The sequence below is a fragment of the Centruroides vittatus genome, unplaced genomic scaffold (assembly GCF_030686945.1).
Source record: "Centruroides vittatus isolate TY-2023 unplaced genomic scaffold, ASM3068694v2 contig_943, whole genome shotgun sequence".
NCBI lineage: Eukaryota > Metazoa > Arthropoda > Arachnida > Scorpiones > Buthidae > Centruroides > Centruroides vittatus.
This window is the reverse complement of record NW_027122626.1, coordinates 283,481-305,894: the sequence shown is the minus strand read 5'-3', so window position 1 is coordinate 305,894 and position 22,414 is coordinate 283,481. Positions and strand designations below refer to the sequence as shown.

Below are 22,414 nucleotides of genomic sequence, written 5' to 3'. Positions count from 1 at the left end.
CCGACCATTTCCAGCTACTAAAGGTTTTAAATTCGACACTGTGTTTTAATCCGATCAAGGGAAATTAATCGCAACTTGAAACTTCTGCTCGCATTCAATTGTTTCGAATTCTTATAAGTCTGATACATAATATCTTTATTTTATTTATTTTTAACTCTTTCCGCCCTGTGGGCACTAAGAGGGCCTCTTTTAGTAGGCCCATTATGGGTTCGGCCAGGCCCACAATGGGGCGACCGGGTGGTGAGGGACGGGGCCCGACATATCCGAACGGACCACCCCCCGAAAAATTCCTGGGGATTACTCGACCCGTTCGGATTCGATCCCGGGTCCCCCAGAGCGGTAGGCTGCCACCTTTACCGCTCGCCATCCGGCCGTCTGATACATAATATCAGCGCTGCATCTCCTTTTAAGATTAAAAACATTTCTCTCTCGATTAATAATTTTAATATTTCTCAATTTTATTTAAGGTTTTCTTCCAATATTTACGAGCATCAGAATCAAAGCTTGATCCCTTGATTTGACATTTTTATAATATTTTTAACACATGAGCTCGAGTATCGCTCGGGCTTCACAATATTCTTAAAGATGAAGGAAAATGTTACTATTATCTTCAAAGTACGAAGGTACTTTGAAGATAACCAAAAGTAAGGTCTCCTATTTTTTTTTTTAAATACAAAGAAACGTTTAAATAAAAATAAAGTTCATATTATGTTAAAGCTTAAACATTTATCTATTTTTCTACATAATCGCCATTTCGGTCGATGCATTTTTGTATGCGCTGTGGCAATTTTTGTATGCCCATGTCATACCAGCTTGCTGCCATGTCGTGTTAAACCGATTGAAATTCATTGCCAATTGGCGGAAGTGTGTAGCGAGTCGTGCATAGATGTCAAAAACATCTTCAAGTGCTAGAGGGAGTTTGCAGCTGATCGTACTGAAATTCACGACGAAGAAGGAAGAGGGAGACCGTCAATTTCAGACGAGACAATCGCGAAGGTTGAGCAAAACATGCGTGATGATCGTCGGATCACTCTGGATGATTTCTGCATTTTGGTTATTGGGCTTTCCCCAAGCATAGTTCATGGGATTTTAACGGAAAAGTTGCAATATCGGAAGGTATGCACAAGATGGGACCCGCGACGTGGCGGCGAGCAGGTATGACAAGGGCATACAAAAACTGCTGCAGCACCTACAAAAATACATCAATCGAAATGGTGATTATGTAGAAAAATAGATAAATGTTCAAGCTTTAAAATGATATGATTTTTATTTTTGTATAAACGTTTCTTTGTATTTAAAAAAAACAGGAGATCTTACATTTGGGATTACCCTCGTACTTAAAAAACTCACTATTTTTAAAAACTCTTTTATAGTTTCGGAATCACTTGTTTTTTATTTGGGTTTTTTATTGTTAATAATGGTTGCCACAGAGATTTCACAGAGATAGTTACTATATGCAAATACTTTACACTAAATTTACATTGACACTGCAATGTGGTGCTCTTTAAAAATCCAAACAAATTTTCACTCATAAACAGCATGCTCTTACAAGGGAAGCAGGACATGCGTTGTTTCAAAACACGCAAAACATGCAATTTTCGCTTAAGCATGCCCGTATTTTCGCGAAAATACAGAATATAACTGCATTAAACACTTAAATTGCTTAACTACGAAAACGAAAAAAAAGGGAAAGAATTACTCATTCTCTTTTCTTACAATTTCGACTTGATTAACTTTCGTCGAATAAATCAATATGTCATTGAATTTTAATTGCAAATATCATTACTTAGCATTATAAATCATATACGTAATTGACTCAACATCATATATATATAACGGAAAACGCTGATAATTGTTAAACTAAAAATGGCATTTTTAAAGTTTGTCGTAATTCTCGGATTGATTGTCTTATCCACAACAAAATCGAAAAATCCCGAGAATCAATCTCAATCATCGAATACCAGTGGTTTTAATACAATACCAACAACACAAACTCCGATTCATAATACATCGGACAATCCATCTGAAGAAACGACGACTCAAACCGTATCTGAAAGGACGACGGATGAATATCCAAATTCTAAAAATCCAAACTACAATACAATAAAATTGAACGAGGAAGGTAAGTATTTTAAAATATTTATTCTTTTTATCGTTGATTTAATAGCGTAAATGTGATAATTCCTCGATTAATGCGTTTCTCGAATTAACGCGGTTTATAAATTTATAACAAATTTCAAGTAACGCAGATAAAAATTCAGTTTAAGCCGTGTTACAGGTGTACGAAACACGATCGCCCAAGTTCAGAGGGGGAGGGATTAAAGCAGTCCGGGAAAAATTTGCGCTAGAAAAAATTTAACATTACTGCAATAACCGTAAAAAACGTTAGACCGGATGGCCGAGCGGTCAAGGTGGAAGCCGACCGTTTTGGGGGGATCGAATCCGAACGAGTCGAATAATCCCCAGGAATTTTTCGGGGGGTGGTCTGTTCGGATATGTCGGGCCCCATCCCTCACCACCCGGTCGCCCCATTATGGGCCTGGCCGAACCCACAATAAGCCTACTAAAAGAGGCCCTCTTACTGCCCACTAGGGCGGAAAGAGTTAAAAAAAACCCGTAAAAACGTTACATTAAAATGGAATAGAGTCTCGACTAAGCCTATAGACCAGTGTTTTTTAACATTTTTTTTATCGCACTTAAACCTATAATTAAATTTCCGCGGAAAAAAATCACGTAAAATAAACTTGTGTTTGTAAACATTCTATTGCCATATTACTTGTCACTTAACCTAATTTTTTTGGTCTATATTATTTTGTGAATTAAAGAAATCAGTATTGTTCCTTAATGCGATTTTAAGATCACAATGATAGTGATTTAAATTAATAACTTTCATTTACATAAGAAAAGCAATTAAGTCTTAATTTGTATTTAAGCCAACGACCACCACACTAGTAATTCGGTACTCGGGGCAGGGCCGGATTTAACAATCAGAGGCCTGTGGGAACAAATACGGTGGGGCCCCCCATTTAAAAGCAGGCAAATTTTATTATTTAGAAAATTTACACAAAATACTGTACTTTCAACTAGATTTCGACTAGAAAGTTGTAAATTTCATTTAAAAATAAAATTATTGTAAACATAAATATATTTTAGTGTGTAAAACTAATTATTTTAATTTAATTGAGAAATACCTAGGTAAAATTCTTTTCCGAAATTTTCTGATATGTTTGATAGGTTTGTACCTCGGGTTTAGTTTTCTCTGCCTGTGGCCCTGACGATTAGCCAACACTAGGCTGTCGCGATAATATATATACAAACAAAATTATGTTTAAACATAGTTTTATGGAAGCCCCTATTTTGTCGAAGCCCTAGGCAATGGCCCCAAATGCCCTTATCTAAATCCGGCTCTGACTCGAGGGATAAAATATACACGACGGTTTGCATATAATTTTGTACATATGCATTTAAACTTGTACACCCCGGAGAAATATTAATGAACCCCTAAGCCCGGAGATAACTCACTAAATCCCGGAATCTCCGGATCAAACCTGGATAGAGAGCAACGCCAGGCGTGACCATACACTCCCCGCCGAACCGCGTAAAAGCACTTCGGAACTCCAAGATTTTGTCATGTCCGGTGTTTTCTGTCGTGTCCGGTCGTTTGAACCCACCACTTTCCCGCCAGACCGCATAAAAGCGCTCCGGCACTTCAAATTATGTCATAGTCGGTGTGTAAATAGTCTTGTTTGTTTTTTTCCACTGATATATTTGTTTCGGTTATTGCCGCGTTACTTAGGAGTTATATTGTTTTAATTTACGTGTTGTTTATTGTTATATATACTGGTATGTTTATTCAATTGTTCCACTATACTGTATGCCAGTGGCGTGCCGTCATTGGAAGCGATGGAAGCGCCGATTCCACCTTCCAATGACCTTCTCTTGTATTTTATAAAATATAAATTTTCATATTTTAACGTACTTTGAATTAATTAAAATGAATATTTTATTATAACTGCATTATGTATCTTTTACAAATTTCTATACTACATGTGAAAAAAAAACGACAAGATTGCTATTGTATATTCGAATAATTCGGTGACGGAAGGAATGTCGAAACCGGGTCAGTTTCCAATCAGCCAGATTATATAGGCATTAGCACATGCGGTTTACAGAGCACCAACCTCACCCGGTTTAGCTGGTAGAAGCGACACACGCGTACGGAGTCCAACTTTATAACCCGGACCGGTTCTGAGCTGTTAGCCGCCTGCCTGTCAACTTCCAAGCAGCCAGATTATAGGCATTGGCGCATGCGCTTTACAGAGCACCAACGTCACGGTTTAGCTGGTAGAAGCGACACACGCGTAAAGAGTACGCGACTTTATATCCCGGAGCGGTTGTGGGCTGTTAGCCGCCTGCTAGATATTCGGCCACCCTCGCCCGATTATGTGAATCACGAGCAGACTAGATCAACGGCGGGCAACCCGCGGGCCAGCTACGGCTGGCAAAAAGTTTCTATCCGGCCCGCGAGATCTTTAATAGATTATTAAATTGGAAAAATAACTAATTAATAGTTATTTTTCCAATTCTTTGTAATTTTCGAAAACGATAAAAAAAGTAAATGTAGTAATTAACTTTTTATTTATTTATTTCATATTTGCAGACTAAAAAAATTACGAGTCACAAGAAGGCGTCAATTAACTACTACGGCGCGGAAAAAAACGTAAAATTTATTCTGGCCCATGTTATAAAAAGGGTTGCCCACCCTAGACTAGATTTATAACAACCCAACCGATAGGAGTTTACTGGCACGGTTTTATGATAGTTCTGTATAGTTGACGGGAGTTTAAAAAAACTCCATTAAAATATTTGATATATTTATTCTGCGTTTATTCCGCTCTCCCATCTTATATTACTTACGGATTTCGATGTTAAACCGGTGATATTACGATTTAGTATGTCCCATCTGTAGGGGATGCAGAAAAAACGTGTACAATTCTAGTACAATGTTAAAAATTAACTGTTACTTTGGCGGCATCATTTACAACCAAATTTAATGAATGAGACGTACAGTACATACAATGGTACAAAAAAAAGCTCTAGAATTTATTTTCCTTAAATTTACGATTTATATAACCGTTGTCATAAAAATTTGTCTTTCCACTGTTTTCCCAAGACTACAGATATTCAGGTACAAAGTAACTGGTTTTGACTTATTTCTACTTAAGAAGTGACTAAATAATTAAGAGATTAGGGAATGGGGACAAAATAAAATCCTGTTGAAAGAGCCAGAATTTTACTTCAACAAAAGCTTAACAGAACCAATCACTCGCTCAGTACAGTGGGAAACTGATTTCCGTGTACACCTGGTATTAAAACGAATTAGTTAGAAAACGAATGACTATTAAGTTTAACATAGTTAGAATTTTTACAGCTACGGTGAGAGACGTTTAAAATTTAAAACAGCCCTGTGGCGTCCTTTGAGATATACTAGTGATGCGACAAAAGAGGCATTTGACATTGACCGGTATCGGCACCCTCGGGATTTGGCACGCACACACTCACTACACACCTACCTGGACCGTCATTAGTTAGTTCCATCCATTAGCTACTCGTATCAAGATATTTGACTAAGTGGATTGTTTTAAGATTTAAAAAGTAAAGAATATTTTATGTTATTTTTATGTACGTTTCTTTACAAAGCTATATTTTAATTATAATTTTCTTTAAAAGTATATTAATACAATCGAACAATACATTGTACCAGGTATGTATATCCACCGCACATTTTATTTTACCGAGTAAGTTTTTATAATTTATTTTTAATTTTAGCCCTTATATCGTGGCTAGCGATTCAGAATGTAATTGTGATATTAAAAATACATTTAGAGAAGTCTACAGTTTTTACTGGCTTATCGAACAAATGAATACGAATGGACCCTAGACCAGTGATTCTTAACAGGGGGCCGCGGCCCCTGGGGGTCCATAAGAAGTTTGCCGGGGGCCGCCAAATTATGCAAAATTTCCTTCAGAATATAATAAAAAGAAAATTGATGTATAATCCGAATATCGTATTGAAAAGTGAAATAAGAAAGATAAAGTTTTCCTATTTAGTTTTTATTTATTTATTTTGTATTTCTTCCTACATACAACTTTGTTAGTACAGAAGAAATAAATGTAAATATGCTACTTACACCGCAGTATTTACTTCTTTTATTCCAAAGCAATTTTAAGAAACTATTAATGCTTGGAATTTTAAAAATAATTAGGAAAAATAGTAGGCTTTGAAAATTTAAATATTTTTGCAAAAGATATGCAAAATCCTTACGACAAGTGGGCGTTTTAGTTTTAGTTTAGTTTTAGCATCGACATTGGATCGATTTATCGACATGTTTCTTATTTTATTTTCTGTTAAAAATTAATGAGTTTTCATGTTTAATTGTGAAGTTTGAATGTTATTTAAATAGATAATGAAATAATAAAGTTATGATTTACATTTATTATATAAAAATAAAGCAATAATAAAAAAATCAATTTATTATAGATAAATTATCAAATTATCAAATATAAATTATTATTAAAAAATAAGGGGTCACAAAAAAATTATGAAATATTTGGTGAGCCGCGAGTATAAAAAGGTTAAGAACCACTGCCCTAGACCATCACTGACGCGCAATTAACTGATTGCCCCTGGAAGTCGGCTTCTTACAGAAACACAGCTTCCCTGTCATCAAATGTCACGGCACGCCACTGTTTTCTACCTATCTATATAAATAAAATACAACGTTTGTTTGTTCCTACAGATTCCTTTGAAATTTTGACACAACGTTGCATTCAAATATGCACGTGTTTTTATATAATATACATGTCGAAATTCTCCCTACGGGGGGAGATGGACAGGATTAAGGCTTACCGTGAAGAACTCGGCTTCTATTTATACTATTTTACATGCGGTTTTTTGCGTTTTTAATTGCGTTTTAATAGGTGACGTCAACAGAATATACACTAAAAAGGGATTTTTTGAAATTCTCCCCACGGGTGAAGTGTTACACATTTATAATAGATACATTTTGAGCCACAACAACGCGTGGCCGGGTCAGCTAGTAGAAAATAAAAAAAAGAAACAAGTTTTTCTATAATTGTATTATGTATGTATTATTTGTATTTTAGAATTAAAGTACATAAATTGTTTATTTTTGTCATTCGCACGTACGAATGGACCCTAGACCATCACTGACGCGCAATTAACTGATTGCCCCTGAAAGTCGGCTTCTTACAGAAACACAGCTTCCCTATCATCAAATGTCACGGCACGCCACTGCTGTATGCATACTTCTTATATATACTATACTAATACGAGTTTGTTTGTATTGAAATTTGTGGCCCTTTTGCCAAAATGGTTTTTTTTTTTATGACTTCACCTGTCTATCATGCTGCCCATCAAAAATGTGTATTTATTATCGTTATAAAATATTAAACATTGTTATTTCATTTAATTTAAACAATACAATTAAAATTATATTATCGAAAGTCAGATAATAAGAATATATCGTATATTATTTATCATGTTTGTATATGAAATTTAATTTGAAAACTAAATTAGCACTTACCTAAGCTTATGTTAATGTCTCCCTCTAATTATAATGAAATTTGAATGTTTTATATATTTAAACTGTATCGTGATAGCATATTGAATTGAAGTATGTTCGTATATTTTAGGCTATCGCCTAACGGTTTAATGAGATACTAGTGCGATCAATTGCTGAGGGTCCCAGAATCTAATCCGGGCGAGTAAATTTGGAATATGTCTTTTGGCCGGTCTTTTCGGAATATTTCCTCTTATTGTCGGCCTTCTCTTATACGATCGGAGAAAAGAAGGCCCTCTTATTTCATCCGGGCACAAATGAAACGAAAGCCACTTTGTACAATTAACCTATCGTCTGAACAGAAACAGAAGGAGAATAATTAAAAATTTTTCTACGGAAGACTGAGTCTGTTTCTGTCTTATCTGGAGACAGTTTAATTTGTGTATTGATGTTTTATTATTGGAGAATGCAGTGTAATGTATGATTTTGGTTGGAACTTTTTCTTCAGTTATTTAAATTTATTTAAATAAAAGTAAATGTTGCTTTTTATACAAAGAAATCCATTTATAATTGATTTGAAAACATTTATTGCAATGCTAAGGATGAGGGATGATATGTAAAGTGAAGGCAGCAAATCTGCGAAATCTCCAGTCTATCAACCCAATAAAATGGATTTGGCCGGTTGAATTTATTTCAATTATTTTGTAAAATCGCAACCGGATTAATTAGGCGATTAACTGCCATAATATCCCTAAACGAAAGGCGAGAAAACCTTAAAAGAAACTTTCGATAAGTATATGGAATCACTGTCCTACTAAGTGGAATAGATTATAAGTATAACTGATAGTTGTAAAGATTATGTTATTATACTAATATGAATCATTCGTCTACAATGGTATGTTCATTGGACAGATAGGACTCTCTCCCGAATAGCGAAATGCGTGAATGAATAACATCACTTTTCAATACCATAATAAACCCATAGACTAGGCAATAAAGATTCTAACTTTTATATGCCATTTTTTACTGCATCAATGTATCAACATAGTAAAATGAAAACTAAAACGCCTTACCTGTCTGTTGTTTTGCTACTTGTTAATTGTTTTGAGCACAAGAAGTTTCCATGTCTCTTTGGAAATTGGATTATAACATTTGAGAATGATATTTCTTCCTAGAATAATTTAAGAATATTAGAATTTAAGAATTATTAATTTAAATTAAGTTATTCAATTTTGATAAATTATTAATCGATAAATATTAAGTTACCTACGTTACGCAAGCTTTCCTTATTGAAATTCGTACGAAAAATGTCAAAATGGAGGGAAAAATAACTCGCAAATTCCGGAAAACTTTCTATTTCAAGATGGCGCCGGCGAATACGAAATGGAAGGAATTCGAATCCGTGGAACGTTGCAATGCGTCACGCATTACGTCACGTATTCTACGTCATAAATGTGATATTTCCAGGATTTTAATTGTATTTTTTAAAGGAAACTTTCTTTTCAACAAATTTTTTTTATCTCGAATTTGGAAAAATATTTCTTAAATGTAGAACTTGGCTAAAAAGAAAATTTATTCAGATAAACGTAATCAAATCACGCAATAAAAAATTATTTCTAATAAAATACGTGTTAGTATTTATTTTCTCGATTTTAATGCTCATCTTTTTTGGAATTTTTTTTTTATCTTAGGGTGCCATTATAAGCGAGCAGAAAGTCAACTTAAATGCTTCCTCGTTGGCTGTTCTGTTCAGCAATTCGCTTGTATTACATCGTTGTTATAAACAATCCCACTAATTCGGTTTTGTTTTGAAGCTGCTTAATGGTGTTTTAAAAGTGGCATGATAATTGCCTTTAGAAACTTGCCCAATGTCCCGCTGTTTCTAAGTTAAAATAATTTGAACTAAACATGGACAATTAAATTTTTTATTTAAAGAAATTTCAATATATATATATATATATTTCTACTTTCTGTATACGTGGCCCACTAGTGGCCAAGCGGTCTTCGGTCGCGGGTTCGCGCCTCGCCAAGACGGCCTGGCCACGTGGAGTTTTCCGGGTTTTCTCCAAGTTTGCAACGCCTGAGTAGGGGCCAGTTATTCTTAAAAAAGACCTCCCGGAAGGCATCTCCCCTAGACAGATCGGCCAAGTGTTGCGTTGCTGTAAATTAATACGCAAAAAAACGTTATGAATATGTTTATTTTTACATGGCGGTGAGTCACTGCAGTGATTCCTCGTTTATTATGACAATGAAAAACTCGTATAATCAATTTACAGGCTTTAACTTTGAGTCGATATAAAAATGGCCCAGCGAAACTATTAGGATGTTTTTTCTGAGACTGTCACAATATGATGATTAACAATTTTAAATTAATGTTACGTTGATCCGAGCTAATAGTAGCATAGAAAAATAATTAGGAACAAATTTACTAACGGGAGAACGGCATGATGTTGGGGTCACAGAGTTTGATCAAAATCGGTGAGGTTATAGTGCATACCCAACGACTGACATGTACCATGTAGTAAGAAGCAATACTCAAAATTAATGGAGAAAATTGCAAATCACTTTAAACCTATACAATTTCTATCGTTTGTAGAGTTGCTATTAGCTCTGTGGGGCACGCCAGTTTCATAATCGTGATGTTGGCATTTCAAATCCCGGTGATCAGTATTAATTATTTTTCCCTAAAACTATAATCTTCACTTTATTCTTGGTACTTTTAAATTTATTATATTGTCAGAGAGAAAAACTGATTTATTTCTAAAAAAAACTACAATAAACAGGGTAATAAAACATTAAATCTATCTGTTTGTCAATGTCAATGTCAAAAGCAATTAACAAATGCTACTACCTAACAATATTTATTTAAAAACAAAACATTTTCTATATATTCATGTACTTACTCTGCAGTGGCGTGCGGTGACATTTGATGATACGGAAGCTGTGCCGGCCCTGGATAGAATCATTGGAAGCGTTATACGATATTTTGGTGTGTAGCATCCACCAGCTAAACCGCGAGGTTGCTGCTCTGTAAAGCGCATGCGCGAATGCCTTTAACTGGCTGCTTTACACCATTCAGATATTTTCGCCGTGGAAGCTGTCCCGTATTCGACAATACGGCGCTTCCATTGGAAATATGCGTATACGAATTTAAATTCGAATATAAAATAGCAATCTTATCATCGTTTTTCACATGTATATAAATTTGTAATAATATACATAATGCGGTTATAATAAAATATTAGTTTTAATTAATTCAAAGTACGTTAAAATATGAAAATAATCGCACAGTATGTACTTATATTTTAGAAAATACAAGGGAAGCGGCGTTTCCACAGCTTCCATGGACGGCACGCTACTGTTACTCTGGCAACAAAGTCATTGTTTAACCTAAACGGATCTATAATTGCATCTTCGCTAAAGAACAAAATGTTCTGAAGAAGAATCACTGCCCGTCAATATTACAAAATTTACGTATTGTGAAAGCATCCTTTAAAATGAAGATTTAATTGCGGCCGAGAATTCTTCGTCAATTTCAGAAGTTTCAAAAGCGGTAGAAAAAAAAATAATAATAATAATCATTAAGTGCTCTGATATTTTCCAATGTGATAAGGTACTAACGATTCTCCTCCAAATTAGTTGACAATGAAGTGTTTTTAAACATTTAATCAAGTTTGTTTTTTCCGTGACATGTAAATCATCATCATCTTGTAAAAATCTGCAAAGCGCTCACTGCAGAAATGTGTGTTTCACACGCTTCTACGACAATTATCATCCACAAAATTGTGCTTCCGGAAAGCAAACAGATTGAAGAATGTTAATGAAAATGTCTTTTTTATTAACAAATTGGCCTTGAATAATCATAATTTTGTTTATATCTAATCCTCCTCCCAAATAAAATATAAATAAATGTTAGTATTAATCCCTTATGTACATACACGAATAATCGAAAATAATATTTAAATAAATATAATAAATTTAAAAATACCAAGAATAAAGTTAAAATTATAGTTTTTGTAAGTTGCCGAAGTATGGTGGCAATAAGTTAATTGCGCGTCAGGAAAGACCCAGGGACCGATCGTACGTGGGTGGTGGCGGCAGAGGCAAAGATGACAAGTGTCTTACAATAACCGTTTATTTTAACATCAAAGCAAACTTACAAAGAGCAATACGTGATGCGATCTAGATCGTCTGCGGCAGAAGAAGCTCCTGGTAACGGCGATCGGGGTGTGCTGTCGGAGTCCTCGGTGAAACCCCCGGGGCAGTCAAGCAGAAGAGTCCAAGAGGTCGGTGACGGACGTCGGTGAAGGAGTAGGTGGCGGTTTGGAGTTCCGTCGTTCACTTCCTAGCAGAAAGCTCCGTTGTCTCTCTTTTCCGACCTTGATTCGGGGGTTTTTATACCATTTTCCCTCGAATCTTCCCCTCTTGATTGGTCTTGGGTCCCTTTTCCCTATTGGTCAGTCTATTGTTTCTAAGCAAGACGAAAACCAAGTTTGGCCGGGGACGGCGCCCGAACGTTGACAGCTACCCTCATAATTTACACTGTTTGCCCCCCTCTCTTGGACATCTAGCTGAACCGATCAGCCAAACGTTCTGTGGCCGCCCCCCTTTCGAGACGGTCCCGGGCTCACGATTTAACAGGTGTCCTTGACCATAAGTCTCTCTTCTTTCTTCCCGTTTTTTGTTGATTGTTTACATCCCGATTCTTATTTACGAGCACCGTGACATCCCCTCCGTCGTTCATTACCGCGTTGTATTTGTTTTAGAAGAAATGTTTTACATCGGTCGGGTTTGTAGCCCGACACGCGTTTTCGATCCGATTGACCTTCCGAAATTTCCCGACGTAGCAATCTTGTAAACAATCGAAATCCCGGCGCGAAAGGATCTTCACATTTTGTATTAAAACAAAAACTACATTTAAAATTAATATTAATGCGCGATGCAATACTTTTAATTGTAATTGTTACTTAATTATTGATTGAAAATAAAGTATTGATTGCTTTAATAAACGTATTTTTCTTAGTAATGAAGAAGAATAGTATACTTTTGCTAACTTTTAGAACATAACCCTATGTTTTGCATTAGTCCTTTGTTTCGTATAGCACGAATTTGCATAACATGGCACTTTTTCGGAACGTAATAACCGTGTTATACGAGGGATGCCTGTATGTATATAAGTCTTCATCGAAACAGGAGTGTTTTAGATTCCTATTTTTATATCGAGTTTGTTTTCGACACTGTTTCACATAAAACACATAGTTAATTAACAATTAACTTTATTCACTCTCGGATACAACTGACTGGGGTGACGACTGCACAAGAACTCAGCTCCCCGACCACGAAAGTATGTAGGAATTTTCACCCCTGACCTGACACTCAGATCAAGTTACACCCGACCGTTACAACAGATCTTCCCCCTCTAAAACGAAGTCTCGGAGATGTGCAGGTAGTGTCCGTGTTCTAGAGCTCTTTCTAACAGGTGGTCCTTTGTCTTGATGTTGATTATTCTGGGGAGCTGGATGTTGGTTATTCTGAGAAACTGGATGTTGCCTGTTCTGGAGTGGTTGTTCTCTTCGAGCTATCAGTTGATCAATATGTCTCCTTTCTATAGTTCCTTCTGGTGAAGCTATCATGTATGTATATGGTCCGGTCTTCTTTGTCACCTTACCTGGTTTCCACTTCTTTGCGTCTCTATAGCATCTGTAATTGATGTTGTCTCCTATCTGGAATTCTCGTATTCTTGTTTCCTCTATTCTATCCTTATATAGGTGTGGATTTAGTCGATCATAGATGGTACGTAGTCTTCTTCCCATCAACAGTTCTGCTGCCGTTTTACCTGTAGTACTACTAGGTGTTGTGCGTAAGCTAAACAAAAGTCTGGGGAGCAACACTTCAGTTTTTTCTTGGTTGTGATGTAATTTTTCAATTCTCCTCTTTATAGTTTGCACTTGTCTCTCTACTTGTCCGTTGGAAGAGGGATGATATGGAGGGGTAAATATGTGCTGTATCCCATTTTTACGTATAAATTCTTCCATTTCATGGGATTTAAAGCTTTGGTGATTGTCTGATACAATTGTATTTGGTAGTCCATGTGTACTAAATATTCTCCTCAATAATTTCACGGTTTCCTGGGTTGACTGCGTTTGTACTTCTTCTACCTCCACCCACTTCGAATAAGCATCCACTAGAATAAAATATGTATGTCCATAGTGTGGTCCTGCATGATCAATGTGTACTCGGTCCCAGGGTCCCGAGGGTGATGGCCAATGAGTATCCTTAACTGGGGTTGGGTTTGACCTCTGTTCTTGGCATTTTCTACACATCGATACAGTCTCTTCAATTTGGGAGTCCATTTCAGGCCACCAAAAATAGCTTCTGGCTGTTCTTTTCATTCTAGACATACCCTCATGTGTGGAGTGTAACAGTTGTAATAGCTGTGGTTGCAAGGTTCTAGGGATAACTACTCTTTGTCCCCATAAAATGCAACCGTGGTGAATTGAAAGTTCTAGTTTTCGCCTAGAAAAAGGCATAAGTTCTTCTGGACTACTCAGTGGCCATCCGTGTAAGATTGCATGTTCAACTCTTTTTAACACTGAGTCTTTGTTTGTTTCTCTGCTTACTTCCTGAGATGTGATGGGCAATTCTGGCTGTTCAAATATAAGGAATATCTCTCCTGGTTCAGGGATAGTCTTGTCTTCCACAGTAGTTGGTATACGAGATAATGCATCGACATTAGTCATCTCTGCTGACCGACGATGTTCAATCTTATATGAGTATGCTGCTAATCTTAAACACCAACGAATCATTCTGGGTGAGATTAAATCAGGAATTGGTTTAGCAGGGTTCAGAAGGCCCACAACTGGCTTACAATCTGTATATATAGTAAAATTTCGGGCAGCTAGGTAATTATGAAATTTTGTAATGCCAAAGATTATAGCTAATACTTCTCTCTCGAATTGTGAATAATTTCTTTCTGCTGGGTGAAGTGTCCTCGATGCAAAGTATATAGGAGCTTCGGATCCATCTGGTAATATGTGTGAAAGGACTGCTCCCACTCCATATGGTGAAGCATCACAGGATAACACTACTGGTTTATTTAAATTATAATGGATTAATAATGTTTCTGGTGTTAACATCTTTTTTATTTTCACGAATGCTTTGCTGTGTTCTTTTTTCCAGATCCATTGTTTGTTTTTATCAAGGAGTCTATATAAGGGTTCAGCTTCGGTTGCTTTATCTTTCAAAAATCTATCATAGAAGTTTACAAATCCCAAAAATGCTTGTAATTCTTGTTTGTTTTTCGGTTCCGGAACCTGTTGGATCGCCGCAATTTTCTCCGGTGTGGGCCGAACGCCCTGAGCATCTATCAAATATCCTAAAAATTTAAGTTGGTTAGTCTTGAATAGGCATTTGTTTTCGTTTAGTTTTAGTCCAGCTTCTGAAATCCGGTTAAGAATTTTCCTCAACTTTTGATGTAGGGCTTCTTCATTGAGTCCCATGACAAGTATATCATCTATCATCACAATTGTCCCTGGAATACCTCCTACGATCTTTTCCATCTCTCTCTGGCAAATAGCTGGACAACTACTCACTCCAAATGGTAACCTTTTCATTCTGTATAACCCCTTGCATGTGTTGATAGTCAGAATCTCAGACGACTCCTGGTCCACAGGAAATTGGAAGTACGCTTCCTTGAAATCAAGCTTGGCAAATACCTTTCCACCAGATAGTGAAGCAAGTATATCGTTAATGGCCGGCAATGGGTATACATCTACTTTTATTGCCTCTCTGTTTACAGTGCAGCGGTAATCTCCACATAAACGTACACTTCCATCTGGTTTTGCAACGGGTACCACAGGAGTGGCCCACTTAGAAGTTCTAACTGGTTCTATAACTCCTAACTGATGAAGTCGATTCAACTCTTGTTCTACCTTTGTTCTCAATGCAAAAGGAACCTGTCTTGCCCGCATAAAAATAGGCTTAGCTTCTTTATTTATCGCTAAACTGACTGCCTCGCCTCTAAATAGACCCATTTCTGAATTATTGAATAAATGCTGGAATTCTTGTATCAGATCGTCTGCATCATGTTGGTGATAAAGTCCCTCTATTCTGATTCCTAATGGTTCAAACCAATTTCTTCCAATAAGTCCTGGTCCATTTCCTTTAATTACTAACAATGGCAGATTCCTAATTTTTCCTTTAAATTGTACCCTCACCATTGTAGTACCCACTACCTCCAGATTCTGATCAGTCCATGTCTGTAATTTGACTTCTTCCGGCTCTAACTTGTCTCGCTGGATTTTGATTTCTTTTAAGGTCTGTTCGCTCACTACAGTGTACCCAGCCCCTGAATCTATTTCCATCAGGATTGGTATATTTTCAATCTTGAGTAAGATTTTTAAGGGTGGTATCTTACTTCCCTGTATTTTGAATAGAGATGTATATTCCTCGACCTGGTTAGACATCAAATTTTTATGTTCCTCAATTCGGTGTACTTTGGCTCTCTGGCTGGATATCTCTTTCCGTGGTGCCCCAATTTGGTTTCTTCCCTGGTTTGCAAATTTTCTTTGTCCACTCTTTTGTTTCGTGATACACGCCTTTTCTATGTGTCCCTTGTTTCTGCAGAAGTTACAGATTACCTGAGCAAATCGGCAATTATTCGGGTTATGACTTCCGGTGCATCGAAAACAGCGTAATATGGCCGGCTGATTCTTTCTCTTGTAGTCCGCCTTTAAGTTATACACTTGGGTGTTGTTTCCGTCTGACCCAAGCTGGCTAACATCGTTAGACGCTGCCTCTGCTGCCAATGCTGCATCCAAAATGGCCTTATAAGTAGTGTCCGTTTTCGCCAATAACACGTGTTGTATTCCTTTATCCCTTAAACCTGCCACTAGCCTATCTCTTAACATACGCTCTAGTGAGGCGCCGAAGTTGCAATTCATTGCAATTTTCCGTAGTTCCGCGACATAGTCGTTGATACTCTCTCCCGGTTTTTGCGACCTCTGGTTAAATTTGAACGATTCGACAATTTCACTAGGTTTCGGGTTAAAATGGCTATCAAGAGCAGTAATTACTTCATTGAAGTTAACTTGTGTCGTTTCTTTCGGCGCTATGAGTGTGACTACAAGTTCATATAAAGTTTCACCGCATACAGTAAAAAATAAAGCACACTTATCTTGGTCATTTTCAATCTGGTTTGCCTTCAAGCAAAAATTAAAGCGGTCCTTGTAAGTTTTCCACTGGCTGTCCATCTTGAATGGTTCGAAACGAACTCCACTGGTTGATGTTCCTGGGAACGACATTTCCGGCTTTTTATATCGAATTGTAATTTCTGCTGGCAAGTCTGTATATTATTCCTCGTCGCCAATTTTATATCGAGTTTGTTTTCGACACTGTTTCACATAAAACACATAGTTAATTAACAATTAACTTTATTCACTCTCGGATACAACTGACTGGGGTGACGACTGCACAAGAACTCAGCTCCCCGACCACGAAAGTATGTAGGAATTTTCACCCCTGACCTGACACTCAGATCAAGTTACACCCGACCGTTACAACACCTATCCTGGCATCAAGTGTATCATGCATATCTGCTAAATTATGTAAAAAGTAATAAGCCGCTATTGGCTGATGAACACCGAAAAATAAGAGAGACAATTCAAATGGTGCTTTATAAATATCTCTAGAAAAAACAGATTTGATATTCGATAAACAAGTTTGTTTACATGCAACATGCTGTAATCTAAACTTTTGAATATTGCGTGATTTTAAAACAATTTATATTTTATAAAAAATAAGTAAAAATCTGAAAAACGTTAATAAACGTTTTTAAAGTTTTGCAATTAATTAGATTAATTAGCATTGATTATATCAGGGGTCGCAAACCTGGCGGCTGAACATGAACTGAGCCAATATCAAAATTCGTATTACTCCGCCAAAAACACCGATGAACTGTTGCATGAACTAAAAAAAACTTAACATTGAAGAGACATTAAATTGCCAGCTTAGATATAGTGGACATGTACCCATCGATAACATGGGATATAATCGAAAATAAACTCACACAACTTAACATGAAAAAAGAAAAAATAGATTTAATAGAATTTTGTTACCGTAGTAACTATTTTCAAATAAACGATAAATACTACACACAAGTCGAAGGTATCAGCTTGGGGTCTGTTATAGGACCTAAATTGGCCGAGCTGATAATGATAGACATTGATAAACTGATTGATAATACTGTATAAACGGAATAAAATTTTACAGAAGATACGTCGACGACATCTTGATTATATACAGGGTGGGCCAACGAAAACGAAACGGCAGAGTGTTCGTGTTCGTCCAAGCAAATCGTTCGGACAGGTCGATTTGATTCTCGAGGGAACATCTTTTGCAATAAAGTTTTTGCGATTCTGAATACAACAGACAACAAAAAATTTTAAAAACTCATTTATTTTGTATTGTCTAAACAAACATTTATTTCGAAAAAAAAAAAATGTTTGTTTAGTTAATATTCAGATTCGCAAAAACTTTATTGCATAAGATGTCCCCTCGAGAATAAAATCGACCTGTCCGAGCGATTTGCTTGGACGAACACGAACACACTGCCGTTTCGTTTTGTTGGCCCACTCTGTATAATGAAACACAAGTAAAAATAGAGGAAATAACTAAGTTGGTAAATAATATAAGCGAAACTATACAATTTAAAGTGGAAGAAGAAGATAACATAGAGCACAAGTTGAGTTATTTAGATATTACGATAAAACGAAGAGAAAATGAACTCGAGTTTGAAGTTTACAAAAAACCGTGCGCAATAAATACAACCATAAAATACAGCTCAAATATCCCTTTACATATAAAAAGGAACATTTTTACCATGGAATACAAAAAAAATCAGAAACAAAACAAGTAAAATAATTAATACGCAAAAAATTATACTGGAGCTAAAGAAAAAATTCATCTTAGATGACTATCCGAGACGATTACTTGACACATGGGAAAGAGAGCTTAACAATCCGGATATCACTATAAGTAAAAAAGAAAATTTAAAACTCCAATACTTTACGTTCCCATACATTAAAGGGCTATACGAAGAAATAAATAAAGAAACACAAAAAATTAATATCAAATTAGCACCCAAGAACGACAAGCTATCGGCCAGAATCAAAGCTAGGCAAACTGTTAAAGAAGGAGCACAACCAATAGAAGAAACGCGAAATATAGTTTACCAAATCCCATGTACTGTACAGCAGTACCAAAAAAGTTTATATAGGTGAAACAAAGAGACAAATGAAAATAAGACTCAAAGAGCACGTAGCAGATCTCAAATATCGTAGAATTAATCCAGCGTTCCTCGAGCATTGCACGATAAACAGTTGTAACATTAAAATTTTATATAAAGAACCTAAAGCATATAATAGGAAGTTTAAAGAAAGTGTCGAAATTTTTAAGAGTCAGAACAGCATTAATAAATACCCAGGCGTTAAGATAAATGGAAATTGGCTTAAAATATTATAAAAACATATTATAAGAATTAATATACACCAAAATCTTCAATCCAACTCAGCATCAGTTAACCTCGGACACGAAAGAATATGTTAATGAGCACGAGAGTCGAAGTGCCGTGAAGCAAGAATCGGATATGATACGAACGAATAATTCAGTTTAGTATTGATTAGTGCATTGTGAATTGTGGTTCCTGCGACCTTTTTGAGTTGCCATGTACGGAAAGAATACTGATTTTAGTGGAACTTTTAAAGTTAAAAAGTTTTTAAAACCAACGTTCTTAACATTAGTTGTAAAGTGCCATTGCCTGAAACATCGATTGTAAAGTGTCATCGTCTTAATATTTAGTTGGCTGAAGAGGGACATATTAGGCCCGAAACGAGCTACATACTCACGTAATGCTTGTTTCAACTAAATAACAGGAAGAAGAAAAGCCAAGTGATCGTCGTAAGCACTATATTGTGTTCGTAGTCAACAAAAAACAAATTTATCTTACTTTTGAAAGAATTAATTTCTCTGTCGTTAAAAAGCTTTTATTTTTTAAAACTATTGTCTAAAAATGGATTATGATAATCTATATAAATCTAATCTTGTGTGAACCGTCTGGATTAATATTCACAGCATCCACACCTACTACGTTAAGAAGTATATAAATCTAGTTGCTTAGAAAATCGAATCTGAAAACCTTCAGATAACCGATCACACTTGGTATGAAAAGAATAAAAAGAAAAATTCCTTAGATCTAAATAAAGCTAAAATATGAATTTTAATTCTAGTATAATAGTAAACGAAGATAAAGGCATAGAAATTTAACATACATGAATAATTAGAAATAACGAAAACATTGTATAAAATATTAAAAACAAGCACTTAGCGTTTCATTGCAATATACAATGTACTGTACTCATCAGTACATTGTATATTGCAATGAACAGTACATTGTTTATTTTGAATTCAAAGTTTCATCAAACTGAATTCAAAATAAAAAAAATACATAATAGTAATAATAACGAGCATAATTTATTGTGACATGGTCACAATGCCACGTTGAAATTTTTAATCGCATTTCTAATTTGTTTCATTTAAAATATATGCTCCCCACCCGAAATTAATAGTGACTTGCCCCTGTACATCATACTTTTCCTTTAACAATAGAGTCCTGCCGGTCATCTATCTAATACCTTATAGGGGAAAATTTTCGAATTGAAATAACGTGATTTCAAGTTTGCATCGGAAGTTAGTATACAGTTATTCGGGGCTTTCCGCTCTTAAAGTTTCCATATCTGGTCTAGGCTTTCATCTATCTAACTCCAATCTCGAGATTAAGGAAAGACAGACAGATAACTGCCGGCAGACAACAGTGGGCATTTAGTCTACAATTTTTTCAAATTGTAGCTCAATTATTGCAGATTGTTTTCATTTAACAAAATAAGAAATTCGAAATGAGATTAAAATGAAATTCAGTATTCTTAAAATGAAGATATATTTTTTCTGTTTTTTACAGATTTTGAACATTTGGTATATAGTTTTGTAAAACGATATTCAGAAACGAAAGGAAAACCATTCTGCTGGGCAGCTTTTATTGATGAGCAAACAAGCGAAGAGAAACAGATCAAGAATGAACAATTTAATTATGACAAACCGTAAGTCTTCTATAAATTTTCATTCGATATTCATTGAAAAATAAAGGTTTATATTAATCTTAAAAAGTCATTCGAATCATCTATATTTTAAAAATCGATTTACACCATAAAAATAATATAATTCAATAATAACGAAGTAGGCTACTTACTTAAAAAACGAACTATCAAAACTTGGAAATTTAATAATACTGTATTAATTGTCCTCAAATTTCGGAAAAAATTTAAATTGAAAATTTCTAATTTCAAAGCTTATTATAGAATTAAGGAAAACATTTAATTTAGTACAAGTAGACTCCCTATAACACGGTAGATAGTTCTGTGTTATAGGGGAGTCTACTGTATTTATAAAAGTTATTGGTAAAGTAATAAAAGAAATTGAATATAAAAATTTTAACTATTCTAAAATCCGGATACAAAGTGAATTTAGTTACGTTGGATTTAATGAGCCGGTATTTCACACTACTCGAATTTGTCTGCTTGATGGCCTACATAAAGGCAATCTCTTTCTGTTTGATGGATTCGAGTTGCTTTGACTGAGTTTGAGACTCCAATTAATGCAGTAAAGGGGAAACACAGACGAATATTGGTGAATAGCTGTTGGTCTAGTACTCTAAGCACACGAATCAATTTATTTTCTTAATTTAAAATTCATTTAAAAGTTCATTATTAAAAGAAATATATATTAAAATTTATTATAGGATGTCCACAGTATCTTTCGTAACTAATTTTTGCATCACGAACGTCAGCGAAAATATCAGCAATGACTCTTCTATTTTTGAAGTAAAAAGAATAGATATTCTTCATAATGATAATTTAAAAGCCTGCTCCTATAGTTTAGAAGTACCTTTCAGTTCCGAAGATTATTATCTGGTAACCATGAATCCGTCGTTGAAGTGGAGTTCGTGGTTTCAAGGTTTTGATCGAGACATCAATAAGATCAATTACTGGAGTCGAGAAGACGTCCTTGACATTATAGGAGATAAGGGAGAGACTACGGGCTTTTACCATGCTATATTAGGATCAAACGAAACTTTAGAAATCAAGTGGAGAGGCATCCGGAAGCACATTGTTGTTTCTTGGTATTTAAATATATATTATTATGGAAATCTAATAATTGCATTGAAGGATACAAACGGAGAAGAAGAGTTACACTCAGTACCTATAAAGAATTTGGCCAATGACAAATTTAGGAATGCTTACGACTCTTTGGTATATACTGTAGCAGGAAAAACGTATTACAGTTATTTAGGTACAGTTATACCGGAAGCTCAAAGAAAGCCTGCATATAAGCGAAAAATGACAGATTTTCCTCGCGGTCTCATGTCTATTCGTCCTGTCTAATAATCCGATATTTAATAGACTGTTTAAAGTTTAACAAAAAATTAACATTTTATGTATATCAGGTTAAAATGAAGATAAATACATTAAACCAGTTGTTCTTAACGCGAGTGCTACCACCCCCATTGAGCGTTCGAGCTTTTCTCGAACTATTCTCGAATTTTATTTTGTTTCTGTATTTCTGATGTATTATAGAATAAATATTTAGTCAATATCATATTGGTAAATGAATATATGTTATCATTTCTATGATCTATCATTAAATTTGGCAATGAATGAAAATAATGTATACGGAAATGATGTAATTAATTAATTAATGAAGTAATTAATAAAAATATTAAA

The 22,414-nt window shown here is 35.3% G+C and overlaps 1 protein-coding gene across 1 annotated transcript; it reads left to right on the top strand.

The window, feature by feature from the left end:
* The first annotated feature begins 1,866 nt into the window (after window positions 1–1,866).
* Window positions 1,867–22,414, top strand: LOC136985028 (uncharacterized). The gene is made up of 3 exons (XM_067282218.1): window positions 1,867–2,122; window positions 20,596–20,734; window positions 21,433–22,414. The coding sequence occupies exons 1-3, from the start codon at window positions 1,867–1,869 to the stop codon at window positions 22,073–22,075; spliced, it is 1,038 nt and encodes a 345-aa protein (XP_067138319.1). The 3' UTR covers window positions 22,076–22,414.